At 37.1% G+C, this 24,076-nt stretch overlaps 1 protein-coding gene across 11 annotated transcripts in view; it reads right to left on the bottom strand.

Annotated features, from left to right (window-relative positions):
- Positions 1 to 24,076, bottom strand: part of LOC143358660 (dystrophin, isoforms A/C/F/G/H) — a 930,016-nt gene that overhangs the window by 741,003 nt on the left and 164,937 nt on the right. For all 11 annotated transcript variants that reach the window (XM_076795970.1, XM_076795971.1, XM_076795965.1 and 8 more), the window contains one exon: positions 12,699 to 12,910. In XM_076795970.1, the coding sequence (XP_076652085.1) occupies positions 12,699 to 12,910 (212 nt within the window). The remainder of the gene's footprint in view (positions 1 to 12,698; positions 12,911 to 24,076) is intronic.

The following is a 24,076-nucleotide window of genomic DNA, read 5'->3' as shown; positions in this document are numbered from 1 at the left end:
TGCCCCGGAAAGCTGGCCAAAATTTGATTTCAAAAAGTTTGTCGAAAACGAAGAATTTTTCTTTGGTAAGATAGTTAAATAGTGTAGCAATTTTGTTTTTTTTTGTCATATATTTACCTATGAATTTATTAAACTTCATCGAAGTGAAAAGTTTGTGTAGTACATGCGTCCCTCTCAATCCTTCTCTGAAACGCTCAGTAATGATTTTCAGGTGTCTTAAGGAAATTATGTTAATATCTTTTTTACTATATTTCGAATAACTGTTAAGAAGAACCGAAATTTCCAGCAATTATATTTATAATTCCAACTTCTGATAATCACACACAAAAATGTTTCAAACGAAAATTAATTGTATCATCTACAAAATATTCCAAATTTAAAAAAAAATTTTGTTAAAATGAAATTAGAAAATTGAAATCATATTATCTTTTTTACTTTATTTCGAATAACTGTTACGAAGAACCGAAATTTCCAGCTAATATATTTATAATTCCAACTGTTGATAATCAAATACAATTATGTTTCAAATGACAGTTAATTAGGATTCTATCGACTACAAATTATAATATTCAAAATTTAAAAAGAATTTTTTTATAAAAGGTCAAGGTCACATTGACATTTCAAATGACAATAAATCTTTTTGACTTCATAGTCAAGACGAATCCAAGGACTTTTACTATACTACAGTTGAGATAATGCTAATATATTTTTGGCCAGCTTTTCAGGTCAAATACTCCACTATGCAGCATTCAAAATTCTTCAGCCCTATAGATTTTTTGTTTATAATCATGAAATGATATCTGATTTGTATTCAATTTAATTATCAATTGCTAGTAATAATCGAATTGAATAAGTTCTATAACATCGTTTAACTAACAGTATAGTAAAACAAAAAATTTGTCTCGGCAGAAATTTATCCGTAATACTGTAACTCGAAAATCACTATATCATATGGTAAATTGTTGCTATAAGTTATTTAAAAAACACAGAACTATTGTAATATGATTTCGAGCCTTGAATATTTGAAAATCGTTCTTTATGCGAAAATTTAGAAGCACCGAATTTAAAGTTGTATCCTTGTTGCAACAAATTAAGACTTCCTCGGTATTAAAATTCATATTTTGTTCGTTTAAATAAGAGACGTGAAGTTGTTGAGTACGCTGCGACTCGTTATGCAGATTACCGCCTTCGTAATCTATTTTGCAAGAAATAAGAGTTTTAAAAAATTAATTTCACCGTGTAAAAAATGTAACAAATTTACACGAACTGAAAAAGATAAATTTAACCGTTTTATCGCTTGACAAAGATAAATTATTTTTAATTATAAGTCCAGAATTCGGTTTATAATCGTGTGTTATGAAAAAGCACAGATTAGTCTGGTACATTTACTGTTTCGTAAAAAAACTATTCCAATGAGGCGCACTATATATTGAATTAGGTGACGCTAAGCCGGCAGTATATCATATTTGAAGTCAGAATTTGGATGAAATATTTTGAAACCGTGTAGAAGAATGTGTGATAAAATATGTAGTTACTCATTTGAAAATTGTAATTTTTTTCACAGAATAAAATATTCAGTTCCAGGAGTCTCGTCGGCACTAGGTATTCATACTGAAAATAAATATACCAAATTTTTACAGAATATAGAGTGTTCGGGAAACGTGAGTGTAAGATACAATCGTTGAGAACCACGTCACGTCATCGCAGCGATGCTCCGCACTGCAGTTCACTGAATGCGGGAAGATTTCAACGGAAAAAAGGGAACTCCAGCAGTCCTAGATTTTTAATAATTTCTTGTGCATCGAAAACGGAACGCGGTTGGATTGCAGATAAGTGTGCTTGATGATCGGGCGGGCAGCGATTTAATTAAAAATATCGAGAGCGCGACGATAACCGGAGCTCGGTCTGACCCGTATCGCGGCTCTTCTACTTGTTCTGCCGCGCCACTCGTAATAAACAAGCTGCTTGATTTTCAATATAATCACAGTTTGAGCGAGAAACGGAATCGGTTCAATAGACCCGATAATAGCCCGTAACGATCATTCCACGAAAAATTATTCAGAAATAATTACGTTCGAAAATAGCTGAGATATTAACTATGCCTAGGTCGCGGTTATCGAACACCTTATTGGGAGTAGGTACATAAAGTGTGTCCCAATTCTGCAACTTTGGATAGCCGGAGATCTGTTAAAAAAAATGGACCGCCAAATTGACCTTGACCCTTTTTTCAAGGTCAAAAATTCTTTTCTTGAATCCTATAGTACTCATCGGAAAGTTTCAAAAGAACCACGAGTCTCAAGCGTTCTCTTATGAAACGAATTTAAAGTTTCGTCAACTATTTTATTCCATATGTCTACAGGGTGTCCCAAAATGATATAAACGCGGAGGGGGTGATTCATAATATACGTGTATATACGAATAAGTATATTCATTCAAATATACAACAAATTTTTTTCAATTGTCTGCACGCGAACACGCGTGCTATTGAATAGGAATGGTCTGACGTGTCTGATCATGACCTACTAATTCTACTTCTTAAGAACGCTAGGCACGCGAACTTGACTGAGTTTTGAAGTCGATTTTCTCGAAAACGACGGGTCAAATGAAAAAAACGTATTGTACATTTTCTACTTATTTTCTCATGTAGAATCATCCCCTCCCTTTTTATACCATTTTGGGGACACCCTGCAGACATATGGAATAAATAGTTTACGGAACTTTAAAGTCGTTTTCTAAGAGAACGGTTGACTCGAGACCTTTAAGACTTTCGTTTTTCGTAATGACTATTATAGGATGCAATGAAAGAATTTTTGACCTTGGAAGAAGGGTCGAGGTCAATTTTGGGGTCCATTTATTTAACAGAACTCCACCTATTCAGAGACACAGAATCACGCTATACGGGGCGGGACATATAAATCTGTAAGCACCCTGTATAGTTACCGCGAAATGGGCAGTCTCAAGGCCGTGGACAGCGTTGAAAGATCAATTCGGAATTTCCGGGAGCGTGAAGATCCGCGAATACTATTGGCACGTCCGATATTAAATTGTTCGGTAACATCCAGCGAAGTTACTTTTCCTTTCCCGGTCCCTTTCTTTCACATTAGCCGATTTCTTTCTTTCCGGCGAGCGGTGAAAAGTCTTCGCATTCCGAGCATACTTCCTGCGAAGTTGAACAACTATTCTTCGACCATCGGCCGCCTTCCATCCAGCGTTCCGTTGTTTTGCTCCCGCTGCTCCTCAAGTCGTTCGTGGAAAAAGAAAACCGAGAGGAAAAAATTTATCGTCTTCCTCTCTGGCTTTGCCTCCGCGAGAAACGTCTCCGACGCGCAGGACAAATAAAAACGAATTCGAAAGAAAGCAGCGAATTTAATATGGAGACAGGTCCGGCACGGACACCGCGTCGCGTCGCATTCTTGAAGTGCTGAGGGCGCGCGTCGGACGTCGAATACGAAAACATTTCGCTGCAGCAGCCGACAAGAATCTAATAAGCCGGATACCACGACCGGCTCAAAGGAAAATGGAGTACGAAATAGTTGGCGAGTGCCCGGAGACACGGAGGGACGAGACTTTTCATGTAACGGCGAACCGAGGCGGACTATACGCGCTCGAAACGTGACGCTCGATTGAGACGGAACAGGCGAGAGGAACCCCGACGCACGGTGGGCTGGAACTCGGAAAAAAAATACGGACTACATTCAAATTTTCAACTTTTTCCGACATGTATGACAGTTTTGTTACAGATTCTTAACTTTATTTATTATGTTATAGTACGCATTCATTTTACTATAAGTCACGGCTTTGTTCAGAAAACTTTGAAGTCGGAGAGAATGCTCTGCAACGATTTCTTCGAAACTTGACACACTTTGATGCGCGACATTTAACTACAAATGAAGAGATTAACTCAAATCTAATTGACATAGCGGTTGAATCGTGCTCTTCCAACTGTATATTGATATATACAGGATGGGCCATATAAACGGGAACACCTAAATATCTTCCGTATTTACTGTCCTATGAAGAAACCCCTCAGGAAGAAGTTATACTATTTTAAGGAGCAAATGTAGTGGTGAACAAACATCTTTTTAGGTAATTTTTTTAATAAGATTTCAAGGTCACCGGTATATTTTTAAATGCAACAGTATATTCTTTTCGCGGTAGCATGATAGACAATGAAATACTAAATTCGCTGGATACCACCGTTTGACCTTGATATTACCTTGAGCAAAAATAATCATGTTAGAGCGAGAAAGATGTAGAAGTTTAAAACTCACGTGTTTCATACGCGTGTGTAGACGCTTTATTTATCGTTTGCTTTAAGACATAGCCTACAACGCACGTGATCACGTTTCAGACTAGTATAAACTACTTGGTAAGCCTAACTTCACGACATTTCATGACATGAAATTGGTCTACCTATTTCAGAATTCTGGCCCACTGTGCGACGCGACGTCCACGTGTGCGTTGCTCCGTCGAGCTCCTGGAAAATCTACCTGGAAAACCCTCGACCGGAAGAACATAATTTCCGGCGAAGGATCCTCTAAATTTCAGAAGATCGTGAATCATGAATTCGAAGCTGCAAAGGAAGGATCTCGGCTCTTCGATCTCAATTTCGACGAAGTTTCACGAGACTGCAGTGCGGAATAGAATGGTAGGACATTTTACATGTTTGTATATTTCGTGTAATTAAAACATGAATATGCACACTTCATGCGGGGTCAGTCGGTAACATTAGGTAAGTGAAAGATGTACAATCAGTCGAGATTAAAAAATGAGAAATTAAATGGAAAAAAGGAAATGAGTTCAAGCGATTAGAGCTTTTTAAATGGATTGTGAGATACATGTTTCGTTTAACCCTTAAGCGATTGGGCCCTCTGGTCCCGACTCAAATTTATGCAAATAATTATTTAACGTGTAACTTTTAAAAGTATGACTATTTGTGGTTTTAGATAAAATTTCACTAGCTCACTAACTATGGTATTTACCATTTCGATTGTGATGAATACTAAATATAATTTAATTGAATCGTTGCATTTTTAAATTACACTTTGAAGGTCCACTTAAGGGTTGAAACTACCAGGCAAATGTCAGTATCTTTTACTGGAAACTAACGGCAAAGAACAATGTAAAATCATGTGATATTTAATGATTTCTTGAAGAATAAATTTAAGATTTTATCGTTCTTAGAGCAACAAAATTTTGAAGGTCCATTTAAGGGTTGAAACTACAGGGCAAATGTCAGAATCTTTTACTGGAAGCTAACGGAAAAGAACAATATAAACTCATGTGATATTTAATGATTTCTTGAAGAATAAATTTAAGATTTTATCGTTCTTAGAGCAACAAAATTTTGAAGCTCCATTTAAGGGTTGAAACTACAAGGCAAATGTCAGAATCTTTTACTGGAAACTAACGGCAAAGAACAATGTAAAATCATGTGATATTTAATGATTTCTTGAAGAATAAATTTAAGATTCGATCGTTCTTAGACCAACAAAATTTTGAGGGTCCATTTAAGGGTTGAAACTACAAGGCAAATGATAGTATCTTGCACTGGGGGCTGACGTCAAAAAACAAAACAGAATCATGTGATATTTAATGATTTCTTGAGGAGTAAATTTATGATTTTATCGTTCTTAGACCAACAAAATTTTGAGGGTCCATTTAAGGGTTGAAACTACAAGGCAAATGTCAGTATCTTGCACTGAAGACTAACGTCAAAAAACAATATAAAACCATCTGATATTTAATGATTTCTTGAAGAGTAGATTCAAGATTTCATCGTCCCCAGATCAACAGAATATTTTCATTGAAAAATGCTGCGAGTGGATTCTTTGTTCTCTAGGCAATGAAAGTTGACATGCCCAACTGAGAAGAATCGGGAAAGTAAGAAACAACAGCCTGCAGCAGTTATTTGCGTTTAATCTCTAAACTGCGAATACTTAAAAGTGAGCAAATATTTTCGCATAGTTTCTGTGTACACTCTCGTCGGCTTATGCTCTACGTCAACAAGCACAGTGTTTCGAGTCTCCTTGAGAAGGTAACCGAGTCGACAGGATCACATCTACAGGTAGCACGTACTACGTATCACGGGGCGAGGCGAAATAGAATTTCATTGGCAACTCGATTCCTGCTCCGGTCTCGTTACCTTGGTGCCTCTCATCGCGTTATGCAAACAGCACAATACTTGTCAGCGAGACAGCGTAGCCGGAAGTGGAAGGAGAGAGAGATAGCTGTTATGACGTCGGACCCGCTCGAGTCTGTCTGTTGGCTCGGCAAATAGGAAAAGCGTACCTCGGTAGGATCAGCACAATAGGCTGGACGACAATAAAAGTTATCCGAGGAAAATGATTAAGGATTTTTATCCGAGCGGAGTGGCCGAAAGTAAATTGCTACCGTAAACGTTTAATCCGTGCATGATACCGGGTTCGGAAGATACTTGCACTATTAAATAGACGATAACTTTCTTAATATGGGACCATACGATTTGGATTTTTTTTCAGAAGATAAAGCATTTAGTTTACTGCGTTCAAACATTGCAATTGATCAGAATTGCAGGGGAAATACTAAAAGTTGGTTTTCACAACTTTTTAGGGGGGGCCTATATTGAAAATTTTTTAATTCAAACTCAGTCAACGTTGCACTGAGCTGGAATCGTCCAAAGATGGTAAAATTAGAGATTTTCATTTTCGGCCTGTCACTGTAATAAATCTGAAGATTCTAACACCTTTTAATGAAAATTTCAGAATATTTAAAATTTTTCGTATTCGTGTACTTTTTAAATTTCCAATATTGGCCCACATAGAAAGGTTGTAAAATACAACTTTAAGTATTTTCGTCGGAATTCCGACCAGCTGCAATTTTCCCAAAATTTTTTTCTCACGTATAGTAAACTAATTGTTGTCAATTCTCAAGAAAATCTGTGTCGCGTGTGTGATTACCCTTCAAAATGGCAGGTTCCAATATTTTTAATTTACAATTATTAAGATTCCAAGGATACATCCATGAGGAGTTATTCAACAAATTCATTTCTTCGGGTATATGTTATTAAAAACAATGGCTAAAGATTTGGGCAGCAAATTCACATTATTCTTATAAAGTAATGTAAAATACAGTGAATTCTCGACATATGTCAACAACACCGGTCTTGCCACCGTCGTTTATCGTCCAGGCCTTGGCGACATATATAGAGAAATCGCTGTAGTCACTTCTAGTGCTCCGTAAACCTAGTGTTAAGAGTGTCCGAAAGTTAATGGGAATCGGTGTAAGTCGAATACAACGTATTTCGATCAGCATAAGTCTGCTCGGCCGTGGCACGGTCGGAAGGGATAGCAGTAAAAATAAAATCCAACCTCGTATCGAGAAAGCATCGATGTCGAATTTCTGGGAATTTCGGGCACGCTCCGAGAGTCTATTCGGGGCAAGGGTAAGAAGATCTCGGGACGAATGAAGATCGGAGCAGCGCGAAGGCTGAGAAACGGGCGTGTAACTCGATAAAATTGACCGAGTTATACGGCTACATGAGCAGTTCGGCTAACCCCGACGCCGCGCCGTTTCTGCGCCGCTGGTGTCCACCGGCGTCACACAAATCTAATTCCTGTGCCTGATAACCGAACTCGTGCCGACCGTCGCAGAATATTCTGCCAGGCTTTACGTTTCCTGGAACTCTCCGGGACATATATGTGTCTCGGATCGTCGCGCGGTTGACTAGACAAGTCATATAAGCGTCGCCGATGCAGCGGAAATCAATTTACCTGCGACTAGGAGAACCAGGAAGGACTCACTTGACACCAAGGACACCAAGGATCAAGCGGAAAACAGCGGCGGATAATTTTTACAAATTGAAATTTTAGTTTAACCCCTTGCACTGCGATTTCTTTTACGGTTGCCAGAAATATATGGCTGTGTCATATGTCACTTTCATTTCGGTATAAAGGATAAATTAATAACATACACATTCATCAGACTATGTTCAGAATTTTCATCGCGAGTTTCAGTCGATATTATAATGCAAGCGTTAAAGCGGCAATGATGAACTTTTTGTTTTACTTCAATGACCTCCGCATCCACTATCTGTTAGCTTACAACTTCGTTCAGGTTCAGAGGATATTCATAAAGAAGAACTGGTCTATAACTTGGTCTTTGTAAATATCCAAATTTCAACATTTTCGCTCACGTAAAATTCAAAAGAAATTTTAAAACTGACATGTTGCTTTCCGTGAACAAATTCGTGTGCACAGGAAGAATTTGTAAAGAGGCTAACTCTTACAGCGAAACATCCCATCAATTTCATTCCGTAGAATTATTGGAGTGATATGACCTCTAAGGGTACGGGACCAAATTACTGTCAGAGTGCCAATTACTGTGCTTATATTAATTATACCTATTTTTAAAGCATAATAAATATTACAAAAGAGATATTCATTTTTTTTTCATTAAAGTCAGTTAATATAGAGTTTATATACAGTGTGTACTCGATATATGTCCAAAATACGTACACGTTCATTCCGTAAAATTATTAGAGCGATATGACTTCTACGGTAAGGGTACCGATTACTGAGGGGGTACCAATTACTGTGCTTATTTTAATTATACTTATTTTTAGAGCATAATAAATATTAAAAAAGAGATATTAATTTTTTTCATTAAAATTAGTTAATACAATAGTTATATACAATGTTTACTCGATATATGTCCAAAACATGTACACGATCATTCCGTAGAAATATTGGAGTGATATGATTTCTCTAGGGTAAGGAACTCAATTACTGTGGAGACACCAATTACCGTGCATATATATGCACTACTAATATGTATTAATTATACTTATTTTTAAAGCATTATGAACATTAAAAAAATACAGATTAAACTTTTTCAATAAAATCAGTTAATACATAGTTTATATACACTGTTTACTCGATATACGTACAAAACACGGGTCTAGCCACGGACATATATCGGCTAGGAGGATTATGATTTAAAAAGGAGTATAATTAATATAGATACCCCTATTGGTACCCCTACATTAATTGGGTCCCTTACCCTATTAGCATATTAATCAAAGTTGTAAGTAACGCTAATAGAAGCCAGCGAGCACTGAAGAAAGTTCCATTTGTCAGCGGGATGCAAGTTTTTTCGGTCGACCGAAAATCAATCGGTGTCCGAACGCCAGGCATCGAAGGGAAATTAATTTCAGCGACACACCGGTAATCTAGTTAGACCGTCCCTCCTACTTGGGCAAGCATAGAACGCGCGTTGCCCCTTACTTCCAGAGCCAGATTGCCTGATGCCACGGCGTGTGAATTTAAATGTCCTCGTCGAGCTACAGTGGCCTCGAACCAAATTTCTCGTATTTCTTGAAACACTCGCCGAAAGAACCGCTCTCGATTCTAAATAACGTTTGCCTTCGCCAACTCCGTCCGAGGACAGTGTCAAGTTTATTAGAGTACATTCATCTGTCAGCATGTTCTTCCGGTGAAATACACACTCACCAAAGAACCGATTAGAAATTCTGTAATTCTTTCCTGGTTGTTCTATATTTCTGTTAAAGTGTCTCGAATACATAGTAGACTGCAAATCGTCAACTACTTATAATACTCGAATAATTACAAAACATAAAAAACGTTCAAACATTAACCTTTAGTTTGAAGAGATTTTCATATTTTTCTGTAGAAAATAGCGACGTGTAAAATTTGTATCTTGTACCTATAAGTTTGTCACAAGTGGACTGGGGATTTTATGTTCTCGCCAAAATCTACAGGATTATATAAAAAAAAAAAGTAAAAAATTTCTTGCTTCCTGAGATAAAGAGTTAAAATTAATAGAAAAGAATTATAGATCGAATAGATAGAATTATAGAATTATAAATTTATAGAAAAGAAAATACACTTTCACAGTGTTCACTCGACATATGTGCAAATCACGGGTCTACCCAGGGGCATATATCGGCCAGGAGATACTATTCTTTGACCCACACCGAACGTAAAAAAAAGACAATAGTTAAAAGAGGAAATAATCAAAGGTTAGCAAATTTTGTTATTTGGCAGTGGGGACAGTTCTGGGACTTTTATCAACTAGACATTTTGGACATATATAGAGTAAACACTGCATTTCACTTTTATTTCCCTGGACAATTTTTATTTTTCATGAAGCCCACGCTTCCGAAGCAGAGAATGGTGGTCACCCACGTGACGTTATTTTCCGCTTTCGAATTAAAAATATTTCCATTTAATGTGCCTTAAATCACAATAAAAATAAAAACACATCATTAGAAAATATAAAAAGTTATTCATCTTTTAAATGGCAAAGCGACTTATGGGCCTCCCTGTACTAGGGGACGCGAACCCGACAGATCATTTCTACAAAACGAGGTGTCGAACAAAAAAGCGCTACAGTGTTTTCTCGATATATGTCAACAACACGGGTCTTGCTAGCGACATATTTCGTCCAGGAGATGCTATAATTTGATCCACGCTGAACGCCTATTATGTTATCGGCGCCCGAGGCCTTTCTAGCTTCGAGGCAGTGGGGATAGTTCTGCGACTGTTATCAGCCAAGAATTTGCGACATATATCGAGAAAAGACTGTATTCCCTTTCCTCCGCTTGTTTCGTGTACCATGATTTCGGAGACATCCTATACATCCTTCGATAATTTCGTGAGATACCCGACCGTTTCCAGTTAAACGCCCTGTAGGTTTCTTGTTTCAAGGGAATATGCCAAGAATTTAAGGGTTTCGTTACGTAGCCCCTGCAACAGACACTTTGTGTACGTAGAAGGTTGCCGTTGGCAACGTCGTCATAGCTCCGACAGCATCCGTCAGATTTCCTCGTCAACGAATACTTTCGTCGAGGCGGCATCGTCGTCCGAAATTTCGGGGCATTTTCCGTACCAAGATGGCGACCTTTAAATTGCTCGAAGCAACAGGCTGTATCGTTTGGGGAGGGAAAAAAAAAAGAAGGGGTTGGACCGGGCCTGTGCACCGGGGTCGAAAACGATAACGCGCGACGAATAATGATAGCCATTAAGTCGGCCCGAGGCGAAAATCCGGCGTTGAATTTAACGCGCGCGTGAAGCACGATGTAAAAGTTGGTCGTCTTCGGACGTAGACGAGGACTAGGAGCTGAAGCTGGTCCGTGGTGGCAAACGGAAATGGTAGCGGAGTTAGTTACGATAGTGAGGGACCTTGGTCCGCCCCAGGGCACCTCGGCTAATTAAAGCTCATAAATTACGCGTACGTGGAAACAGACTGACGAGAATATGGCAACGTAACGGACGGACGTGCTCGAGGCACGAGCGCCCGCAAAGGAACTGAATGCTGACAAAAAAATACGTTGCATAACATTTTCGGCCGGAGTATTAAACGTCCTAGACATAGCACACGCGTGCCATCTTTTGTTTCTCGAAGACAGTAAAAACTGGAATGCGGATCTTCGTGCAAAATAAAAAATTTTTGCATTGTCTACAAGACAGAGAAGAGAAAAATTCTTTTCTTCTTTTAATTAGTTTATTAAGCTGAAACCAATACGCCGATGTCCCTAAATGCATAAAATCCGCAGTCTATTAATAACACTGGGCACCTTAATTGTGATTAGATTGCAGATTTATGAGAAAAATAAGTAGATCGAAATAGTATAAACATTTAAAGGATTTAAAAATACTATTGTATTGTTTCAGAAAAGAAATAAATGTCGCATGCGTAGCTCCTGTACGTTGGAACTCGTACAATTTTTATTCTGCACACAAATCCGCTTTTTAATTCTGATAAAGTTGTCGTACACGATACATATATATACTTTGGAGTATGTACAGTTTATATTCTAGCTCTCGTGAGATTTTCATCACATTAAACATGGTAATAAAAGTAGCAGAAAATATCTTTCACAGTATCACTTTTATTATTATTCAGCTGAGGAAACTGAATTGGCTATAAGATACTAACGTATCTCGTGTACTAACACGAAACACGTGTACTAACTCTATAATAATAGAGAGTGAGTTTGCCATAGTCATCCTACCAGTTTAGTAAAAATCTAAGGCCGATCAACGGTGATATGTACAGGGAAAAATTGTTCAGACTGATGACCTTGACAACATACTTCAAGGTCATGCAAATCAGTGAGGAGCACCAACTTCTGAACAATTATCAGTAATAAAAGTAGATGTGCTTCAACCAAAAATGATGAGAAATTATTGCAAAAATTTTGTAACGAAGATCTGTTCAAATAAAATAATTAAATTGTAATTAGCTTGTTTATTCACATCTATTTCTTAAAGTTAAATTATTAATATTATTGCGACTAAAATTGATCGGTCAATTTTTATTGTGCACAGTTATTGAAGCACAGTATTCAGGGAAAGGGTGCACAGTAACTGAGGCACAATAACTGATCTTTGGGGATCATAGGCACACAGTGACTTCAGAACGTTTTCATTTGTGTTCACTGATGTCCAAAGAAGATTCGATATTAGTTTCATGGGAAAATTTATATCGATAAAAGAAACTTTGAAATTTATCTTGAAATTTTTGATAAATATTCATGAAATTACTAAAGTTATTTTGAATTGCGGAAACGTCATGAAGTCCGGCCACAGGGCTCATATTTAAACCATCTCCTGTATGCTAATGAAGCGACGCATTTGTTGGTTCGGCGAACAGAACACCAGACGGATAAGCAAAAAAGCGAAAGGAGGAAGTTTTACCTGTAGCACCGATTTGTCAAAGCCCGCTACGGCAGCAGAAGGCGGAGAAGAAGGTTTAGGTGACGTCGAGGACGACGAGGTCGAATCTGATGAGCTAGTGGTGGTGGCGGGGGTCGAGGGCGTCGAGGTGGCAGGGGAAGGTGCCAACCCTCGAGGGCCCCCTGCAATTGCACCCGCCGCCCCCGGTGCTGCTCCTACACTTCTCTCGACTTCTGCAACAAAAAGAACAAACTTTCATATAGATATCAAGATGATGCTCTATAACTTACTCCTAAAACTGTTCTCCTTCACCTGCTCGTCCAAATGTGTTCGACCAAACATGTCGGATTCTTGTCACTGGACTATAGATTTTTATATAAAATAAAAACGTATTCGTTGCAAACTACGCGAGCTACATAGGCATTAATTCCTTCTCTTAATAATTCTAATATATATACAATATATATTTAATATAATTAATATATATTTTAATATATTTAATATATATACAATATATATTTAATATATATTTTAATATATTTTATATATATATATATTCTAAATACATATTTATTTTTTTAAATTCTTCAAATGTTTTCACTGTTCTGAATTTGATTTACTTTTGTCAGAAATGCTTAAAATCCGCTGTCTATTTATCATTAAAATTATTCACACAGATTCAGCACTTTAATTCATTCTTCGTTACTCTTGCGGATACAAATAATACACAAAAAAATGTTCCGTTCAGAAGTTTGTAGTGTTTTCCTCTCAAGATCGTTATTTTTAAATCCTCGATGTCATCGACGATTCTTTAATTATAATTACATATTTTTATCGTCCTATTATTATGGCTTAATGAAAAATGGATTTCAACTCTTGGTGACCACGAAATTTGGTGAAATCAAAGGAATTCATTTAACGAAACTACAACTGAGAAGTTAAAATTTCTTGTGTTAAATATTTTTTCGATTCTTTTATTTTTTATAGATGATACACTGCACATTGTATCTACCACTGTGGAAATGATCTTTGGAAATGAATAGTCCAAACTTAAAATGGTACAAAGAGTGGAGGTTTAAAATTCTTTCAATTTCCATGAAAATATAATGTTAAAATTTTGCAATGTCGACCTACTTGTTCATATGAAATCGTCTATAATGAAACACGATTTCCGACATAATCTGAATAAATCACTATGAATTTAGCGTTGCCTTAGGCACGCTAATTCCACAATAACCCTTTGCTGTCGATTTTATGTGGCGATTACAATAATTAAGACTTCTTCGTACCCAATCACTTCGCAGAAGAGAGAAGAAAATTTATATTTATTGCATGCCTACATTTAGTTGAATGCTTACATGTCGGTTAAAAAAAAATAGCATGGATTCATATTAGTTACTATATGGCGAGGGATTAAACTAAGGTATTTTTATGGTTTAAAATTGTAGGGTGTGCACAAATACAATGAGCGAGCGTAGGCGGAAAAATATATTTAAAAGGAGGGCCAATGTATTATTTATAACTTGAGCAAATTCAACTTACAAGCCCATAGATATTTTTTTAGGAGAAGTACGTCAGCTACAAGTCATGAGATTTACAGTGTACGTTACGTGCGCATAAAATGCGTTCGGATAAAATCTTCTCAACAATATTTCGGTAGAAGAGCAGTGAAGCTGGCAAAGAGATTGAAATTGAAAGGAAAATAAATTCCTGACCCCGTGGTGTCACACCAGCCTGGTTTTCGATGTCAATCAGGGACAATCGATATCTAACGAACGGCACTCGAAAGCCATCGATAGGCCGCAATGCTTACGTGTGAATTACGCGTGATAAGCGTATTAAAACCCTCGGTGACCTACTTGGACGAGAAACGGAAATGGTCGGCGGACGAGCATCTTCGGGGAAACTTGTAATTTTCCGGTCGGACGACGACATTGTATTCGACGTTTTTCTCTCTCTCGCGCGCGCGAAAGCGCACGGCAATAGATACTAAAGATGAGAAGGGGTGAAAAGGACGAAAACTCGGAGAGGGTGGCGGAATGGTTTCGCGGCACGTACCGAAAGGCGGCGCACAGTCAATTCATTGAATAGGAAAGTAAGTTTCCATAGTTTATAAGTTTACCCTCGGCGCGGCTCGGGTTCGTCGGAAGAGGAAAATTGAGACCGGTCGCGACGGCGGCGGATCTCGGCCCGAGTGCCGGCAAGAATCCTCGAAGACGCGTTTAATATGCTCCGACCCTAATGTAATTGAAAACTTCCCGCGGGCCAGGGTCTTTTTCACGGCCATCGAATCGCGACTTTTCTCGCGAGACGTTCACGCCGCGCGACAACCGCAGCGACCTGCATGTATCAAACAGAGTTGTGCAGAATTACAATTGAATTACTCCAGGAATTATAATTACAAAGTATTTGAATTACATTGTAATTCAGTCATATTGTAATTTATAACTCAGATCTACATTCAATTAAATTACAATGTAATTCGGTAATTGCAGTTGGAGTACAATTAGAAAATATTTTATAATCGAATTACATAAAATAGCGTTACGTATGATGAACGAGGACGAGGTATAGAAAATAGCATAGTCAGCGAACAAGTATATGCAAGAAAAATATGTCGCATTTTTTCAAAGTTCTGGGCTATATTTTGGAGAGCTGTATTTTAATTATATTGTATTTCAATTGCATTAATTGAAAGGTTTGAATTATATAATTATATAACTATACTATATAATTGAAATACAATGTTATTCAATTGTGTAATTGAATTACAATGTAATTGAATCAGCACAACTCTGGTATCAAAGAATAGTACCTTCTACCCGATATACACCCCCGACCACAAGTGTTAGGACACCCTTTAAAAACGAACAACTTTTTTTAAATTAAACCAAACAAAACTTTTTTTAAATTAAAGATCACGATTTTTAACTTTTTTATCTGTACCTACAATGCAAATTTAAAATATGACTTTCGTAGATCTAAGTACATTATATACGAAGTCTATTGAAATTGTGATGAACCATAAATGATTCAAAATGATAAAAATGGTGAGAAATTCAATTTAAATATATCGCAAGCCCGAAATTCAAAGATTTTTACATCTTTCAATGCACACGAGTTTTTTATGTGTCAACCGATTTCGATAAAACATTTTGTACGCGTAAATAATTCACTTATATTTACAATAGGCATATTTTCAATTGTCGTTATGGCTGCAGATAGAAAAGTTACAAAATCATGTCCTTCATTTTTCTCTTCAAAGTTCCGATCCATAACAATTAAAAAAAACGTGCCCTTGAAATTACTTTGATTTCCACAACACAATTAAATCATTCGCGACCACTGCCGCGAATTCGCGTCATTTTAAATTTTATTCCTGATTGCCGCTGAAGTGAATTCACGTCATTTTTAATTCTATTCTTGATTGCCGCTGACGTGAATTCACGTCCTACAATTTTTGTTTCTGAATGTGGCAACATTAGGCGCATTAATGGGATTCGATTTAAATGTAAATTATTAATTAATTTAATCAATTAATTAATCCTTGCTTTAGCGATACAAGTTCGCGGCAATTTCGCCGGTACTCACTATTAGAAACGGAAAAAATTTGCCGGTCGCGAATGTGTTCAAATACATCATGTTCCTCTCAAAGCATTTTTTCATGTGATTAGAAATAACAGAACAATTAAGAGTTGCAGAGCTGAGCGAACCGCTCCGTATATCTTTGTGAGCGCAGCGGAGGCTTCGTAAATATTCGCTGGAAATATTCATCAGGGTTTCTTTTGCTTACGAGAACTGACTGTGCCAGACTGTCCAATTAGAACGACACTGAATCGCGTCTGGCATTCTACTGATTTATCATCTCCCGTAGAATATTCTCCCCTCCGCTAATAATTTCCGCGCACGTATCGTCAAAGCAAACGTATTCGCCGCGATCGCGGGGTGGAAAATGGTATTAAACCCGGGGTAAGAATAAAGTCGCAGAAGCCTGCCGCTGCACCTCCCCTGGCACGACGTTTTATTACTCTGGTTTTCAGGTAGCAGATATTCTCAAGTCACTCTTCCGTGTTTATGGTCTTCGTATTCTCCACCCCCCCCCCTTCCCACGTGTTTCGATGGATTAATCTCGTTAACGGTTAGACACGCGCTTGCCGACCGGCATCATAAGCCAGACTGGCAATATCTATTAAGCAGCCGTACAACTGTTGCCTCTACATGCAATATGCCTGATAATGTGCGCGCGTTATGAAATTCATTTTGGTTATTGGACTCGGTACACGGTCGGTCAAACAGTCTGGAGACACTCGGTTCCTTGTACGGTAATATAATAATTTAGAAGCCCTTATGTTATTATAAAGGAACTTCGGAACGATCGATACAGTGAATTCTCGATATATGTCAACAATACGGGTCTTGGCAGCGACATATATCGTACAGGAGACACACCCAAGCCGTGTCATATTTACACTCCTCGGCGTCTAAGACCTCTCGAGCTTCGTGGCCCCTCACGGGGTATACCCGCGTAGTGGGGATAATTCCGCGACGTTTATCATCCAGGCCTTGACGACATATATAGAGAAAGCACTGTATACAGGATTTTAATTAATAAATGCGATTATCTCCAGAACTGCTCGTTATTTGGAAAAATGTTTTATAAGAAACTTTTTCTGTGTCGAGGGGGGCGTAATCCAGGGTCGCTGTTTTATTTGTAAGTGTACGCTATGAGAACACACGAAGGTCATCTTCATTTTATCTTAACGGAATTTTTTTGTTAAGAATTTTGTATGCACTATTCGATGCAGCTTGGTATTCTGAGTAAAAATGTATGAACCTGTTTATGTCGAAAAACTTTGGGAGATATTTTAGTTTTAATATTGCAAATCCTTAGTACATAAGTGTATGTACACCCGCGTAGTATTCTATGACACGCGGTATTTTTGTTTTCAGGATGTAGAGGATAATGATATAATTGTGACAACTTGTACATTTTTATTCAGAATACCGAGATGCATCGAATACTGCATAACAAATTATATGACTCTATTAAAAAAAAATTAGGATGATCTTCATGTGTCCTTCATGCATACTCTTACAATCAAAATGGCGGCACTGGATTACATCCCCTTCAAAACAGAAAAAGTTTCGTATGAAATAGTTTTTCAAGTGACGAGTAGTTCGGGAGATAATCGCATTTATTGATTAAAGTGGGACGTCCTGTATAGTAGGTGACATAGATGGTGTTAAAAAATATCAAGGTGTTTAGGAACCAAAAAATATGCGGCCCTAGATAATATCAAATTTAGGAGGAAACAATCCTGCGCATTAAGCATAGTACTATGATTAGATTAACATGAATTAATTTTAGTAATAATTGTTCCGTAATCGTTGTTATTTAATATTTGTAATTGTTTGAAATAATTGTATACCATTAGTATTATGCAATAACCGATTATGCAATTATAGCAGAAAAATGTTCAAAATATCACACAATCGAAAATTGCATTGTAATGGAATGCAATTTCGTTTTCTTCGTCATTCATCGAAACGAATTTACGAAGGAAATCAAATCTTATTTAATTTTAATTTCTGAAACTCGTTGTAAAAGAAAACAAATTTACGTAAACTGACAATATTAGCAATATTTGTATGAAAATCGACAATAATTTCTTCGAGTTGTACCCATAGAGCTGAAAAGCTATCGACTCTCGTATTCGCCCAGATCAATATAGATTTATTTCAACAATGTACATATACATACACAGTGCCAATTGAACGGATCATGTTATTGCAGAATTCGTAACCCAACGAATATTCAATACATTTACGAGTATTTTATTACATTTGATTTGCCCATAGAAATTTAATGAAATTTGCAATTCCGATCAATTAGTGTTATTATTATTGTATGGTTATTACGTTGAAAATGATATTTCATCAAAAGAGTTATACGTACTTGTGTTTGAAATGATTAAATTGTTCGAAGTAACAAGTGTCTTTCAACGATTAGCTTTCGCAGCAAACTTTGTACTAATTATTCGTAACTTTTTCAATATACTACTTCATAACTATATAATATATAGAATAAGACTGATTAACCTCGCCAATATTTGAGATGTATCAAACATATGTCCACAAATTCAACAGTATAATTTTTCAAAAAAGTGTATATCCACGTGAACTTTATCGAACTTTGTTTTCCATGCAAGGACTATAATTATGAAACGTCAAGTGTGTGTGCAAAATGAAATTTTTGCCGGATGAGGGGAGGCAGCACGAATCGAGGGGAAAAAGCAACCCCCTCTCCCTGCCAGTAGAAGGGCGCGGTAGAAGGGGAAATTAGAGTGGGGGGGGGGGAACAAGTACCTCAAAGAATGTCGACAAATATATCGCGAAGAATTTGGAATACGTCCGATACAAGATACGCTTGCTAGATCGTGAGTTATGCACGAATCCCCATGAAATCCAGCTTTACGAAAGCCATTATATTTTTATTCCAGAGCTTCTGCGTTCTAGACAGTGCCGGGGGGGGGGGCGAGGCATTATCTTAACAACCGGCGTCGGCTCGTTTTATTGCTGAATTTCGTTACACTCTAGCTGCAGACGGCGAGGAAGAGCGAGAAAATGCGAGAAGGAAATGGAGACAGAAAAGGGTGGCAAAAAGGGAGGGGAAAAAGAGGAGAACAGAACCGAGGAAAAAAGGGGAGAGAATTGGAAAGCAGCGGGAGCGGGGTTGAAAACGACAGAAACTCGTTCCTTCGCATAATTACTCATGAGCGGTGGAACTTTCACGGACAAAGAAATGTTTCTCGGCCGCGACAGTATATCTTAATCTGTAACGGTGAACTCATCGCGTCACCACCCCTGCAATAAGAAACGTTCCACCACGGTTAACCGGGGAAGAAAAACAATTGTATAAACTCTTTTAGTTTTTATTTGGTCCGAGTCTGATAGATTCTTATGTCACGTATAGACTCCGGATCTTTATGCAAAATAAAAATATTTTGCATCCAATGGGGGGAAGCAGGAGTTAAATAAATATTCATTTGATCCCCTAATAGTTCTTTTACATTGAAAGCAACGTAACGATATTCTTGGATTTTTAAAATCTCTTAACGTTTTATATTTCATCTAACCAATTTCTTCATAAACGAATAAAAATCCGCAGTGCAGTCATGAAACATCCTAAATACACTGAATTTCTCTATACGTTTTCCTTATATTTACATATTTTTTGACAATCATTACGAAATTCACTACCGTTTTATTTATTTTTTTTTTTATGTATGATTGTATGTTGTCGATACTAAGTGTAAATAGATTTTGCACTTGCTAGCAAGTTGCGTTTATACTTATTGATGACGTCTATTCAAAAAGAAACTCCAAAAAGTTTGATATTGTCAATGTTAAATCGTACTTTTGATATCATAAGAAAAGATGGCAATTGCGCTGATTATTAAGGTGTAAACTTTTTTCTGTTTTTATTAAATACTATACTTACATCTTTTATTTAAATAAATTTAATCTTCATTACAACCAATGCATACAGGGTGAGTCACCTAACGTTTGCACCTCAAATAGCTTTGTTGTTCTTAAAGATACGTCAAATGTCTTAAGGAGTAGGTGACTGGTTCGGTGAGGCTCACACGATTCCATAAAAATATTTGTTTTTGATATCTTTTTTTTTCAGAAATCTCAAGGTCACCTTCATTTTTTAAAATGGGACCATCCCTTTTTAAACACCTATGAGGATAGTCCCTTTCATTAGGAACTCAGTGACTACAATTACTCAAGGTCATTCAAGGTCACAGACAGAGAAAGCGAATAAACTTGAAAAAAATTATTTGTGCTAGAAGATAGCGTACAGATGAGTTCAACATCCATTCAGAGCCTGTTTATAAAAATGTATCGATGTAAACGGCCATCATTTCGAACATTTATGAAATACTGGTATTCTACTCTTATATTTTAAATCCTTCTGAGTAACTATAATCATTAAATTCCTAATCAAAGGGACTATCATCGTGGGTGTTTAAAAGGGGTTGGTACCGTTTTAAAAAAAATGGAGGTAACTTTGAGATCTCTAAAAATGATAAGAACAAATACTTCATAAGGTAACCATAAGAACAAATACTTTTATGGCATCGTATGAGGCCCATTGAACTACTCAACTTTGTCCTTAAGACATTTGACTATCATGTTCCTAAAATGGTATCGTGTACAAAGCTACTGTTAGAATATTGTATAATAATTCCACACTGAGAAAGAACCCGGTGGCTCTATAAGATAATTTAAAAGATAATTTCTCTTTAGATATCATTTCAATTTTTACTCACGAGCAGTCACTTAAGAAACTGAGATGAGCGACCATTTTACTTGAGTAGAAGTTGAAACATTTCCTTAAAATAGCGCAAAGAGGCACTAAGCTCGAGGGTGTCGTGAGCTTAGAAAATTCATGGACTGTCATGTTGTGTTCAGAGGTTTACGGCACGTCAGTCGATATTGCGGTTGGAGCATGGAGCTAGAAATGCGCAAGCTTACTAAAATCGCAAAGTATTAAATTGACATCGCGTGGCCTGACCCGAATGTTACTTCGAAAAGACCGTCTGAAAATACGGGTCGCGCGTACCCTCTCAAAAATAGCACGTTTCAAAAGGTCCCGTACGTTTCATTCAACGTCTAGCGGTATTAATAGCACGTGCGATGTGGAACATCTTTAACATTTCTGATTGATAGGAAACGTAGTTCGAGAAGATCAAGAATTTTCTTCGTTAAGAAGTTTACGTTTTCTTCCCTCCCAACAAGCTATCGGAAACTTTTCTCCGCGTTGAAAAGGAGCAAAATAGAAAAATTGTATACAAAGTTCAAGACTCGTATTTCGCTATCAACCTAATGAAACGTTTGATGAAGTAATTCAAATTCTGGCCAATTTTCGTTCTAGCAAAAGGGTCTGCAAAAATATAAATTTGCATAAGCCAGTTCGCTCGCAAATAGTCCAGTACACCCGACTGTGTAAAACTGGACATAAAAAGAATTTTCTAGAATTTTCATAATTGCTAATTCTGGAAATAGTCACATTTTATAATTTTATAAATTAAATTATGTCACTTTGAGTAGAATTATTTCACTCGTACGAATACGTCGAAAATATATCATTTTCCGTGGAATAAATTTTTAGTTTTGTATAAAAATTACTGTAAATTATGTACCATTTTGTTGTATGACTTTCCGTCATTTTTTAGTAATACAAACATTACTTTACCATACGAAATAAAATCAAATTATTTCAAAGCATTTTAGGACAAATGTTCTTTTTTATTCGGAATTTACCATTTTATCGAAATCGAGCCTAAAAAATGGGTTACCCCATTTAAGAGAACGAAAGTGACCTTCATATCTCCTTTACGCGTCTAACTGTCAAAAAAACTGTTAGTATTATATTATTAATTGCTTTAAATCCTATGACTTTTATTTGAAACATTTTCGCGTAGATATTGTTTAAAATAAGGAAAATATTTCCAGTGGACAGAGATCGTGGGACACACTGTATATCAGCGTTCCGAAAACGTTAAAATAACGCGTGTAGAAGAATGTTAAGATGAACGAGCGTCGAAAGATCGATGATATAAATGAGGATATAGATAAATCGAGATGCTGGATGCTTCGGAACAGTAAATCTGTGTGCTCTCGACAGAGTTGTCCAGTTACCTATCTCTTCTCTTCCGGGAAAAACGATGATAGAAGGTGTTAGCAATAATATACTAGACATTGCCGAACATTCTTCATACCAGTTCCCAGCGATCCTATAATTTCAACTTGTATTTATTACCAGTAAATACGGTCTCGGTGTAATTCTTAAACTCGAAAGATCGTAATTGATGCAAAGAAAAGTCTGATAAACACCTTCCACAGAAATGATTAATTATGCTCGACAAGTATAAACGAATGGAATAAGTAAATCTGCAGGGTTAACATCGTCGAACAGTTAATGCACGTACTTCTGGCTGAGTTATGGCTGTGGTTCCAGTTACCTAGTCTGTTTTATGCGCAACAAGAAATATGGAAGTGTTGGTAATAGCATGTAAGGCTTCGTTGAACATTCTTCAGCTTGTTAGTTCGATACTCCAACAGCCAGCTAAAATTCTCCGTGTTCTCCCTCCTTGCGCCTTTGAAATATGCCAAGATCAATCAGGGCCCAGGTTAATTGGAATATATTAAAACATGCTGTTAAATTAGGAAATTTGAGCTTGATGCTGAACGACGGAACGAAGAGCATTTTCAAAGACCCAGCAATTAATTAAAATTTTGCAACCAAGGTCCCCCTTCTAGTGATTTCAAAGTTTGCAGTCTCAAGTTAATGATTAGGAGGAGATGAAGACATGATTAGATGGAGCATCAAACGGATTCACTTCCACGAAAACTTTTAATGATCATCCATAGACTGACAGCTTAGGCGAGATCACAAAGTTAAAGTAATTGAAATTAAGTATACGTATACTGCGTTTACTCTATATATGTCCCAAATTCCTAGCCTATAAAAGTTCCAGAACTATCCTCACTGAGGCGGACATATAAATTGGACAAAGAGTTGTAATAATTTCTTTCCAAATAACGTAACATTGTAAAATATTGCGAATTCGTCTAGCAACTGTATCGGAAAAGACCCGGTGTAGTTAAACTTCACCTTGGCAACCCAGAAATTTTGAACTTTTTAATATATAATCCTGTACATCTTGACGAGAAAATGCCAAAAATCTAGGTTTTAAGCCGAGGAATTCACTGGTTCAAAAGTTATGCGTGTTTAAGGTTAAGCCCTCGGTGCGAATGGGTTGAAAGTAGAGTCAGAATTTTGCGTTTTACTTCTTCAAATGCTTCTTTAAAAATAATACGTTTGCACGGAGGTTATGTCCCAAATTCCTAGCCTATAAAAGTCCCAGAACTATCCTCAGTGCCGCGACATACAAATTTCACAAAGAGTTGTAGTAATTTCTTTCCAAATAACGTAACATTGTAAAATATTGCGAATTCGTCTAGCAACTGTATCGGAAAAGACCCGGTGTAGTTAAACTTCATCTTGGCAACCCAGAAATTTTGAACTTTTTCCTATATAATCCTGTACATCTTGACGAGGAAATGCCAAAAATCTAGGTTTTAAGCCGAGGAATTCACTGGTTCAAAAGTTATGCGTGTTTAAGGTTAAGCCCTCGATGCGAATGCGTTGAAAGTAGAGTTAGAATTTTGCGTTTTACTTCTTCAAATGCTTCTTTAAAAATAATACGTTTGCACGGAGGTTAGATAAGAATTTACGAACGACGATGTACCGCCATGACACCGCGTGTAAACGCGTAAATACTGACAGACTGGCCATCGTTCTTTCAGCGATGAAGTTGAGAGCGGAA

The sequence above is a fragment of the Halictus rubicundus genome, chromosome 11 (genome assembly GCF_050948215.1).
Source record: "Halictus rubicundus isolate RS-2024b chromosome 11, iyHalRubi1_principal, whole genome shotgun sequence".
In the NCBI taxonomy this organism is placed as follows: domain Eukaryota; kingdom Metazoa; phylum Arthropoda; class Insecta; order Hymenoptera; family Halictidae; genus Halictus; species Halictus rubicundus.
The sequence above is the reverse complement of the archived record's forward strand: the minus strand, read 5'-3'. Positions and strand labels throughout refer to the sequence as shown.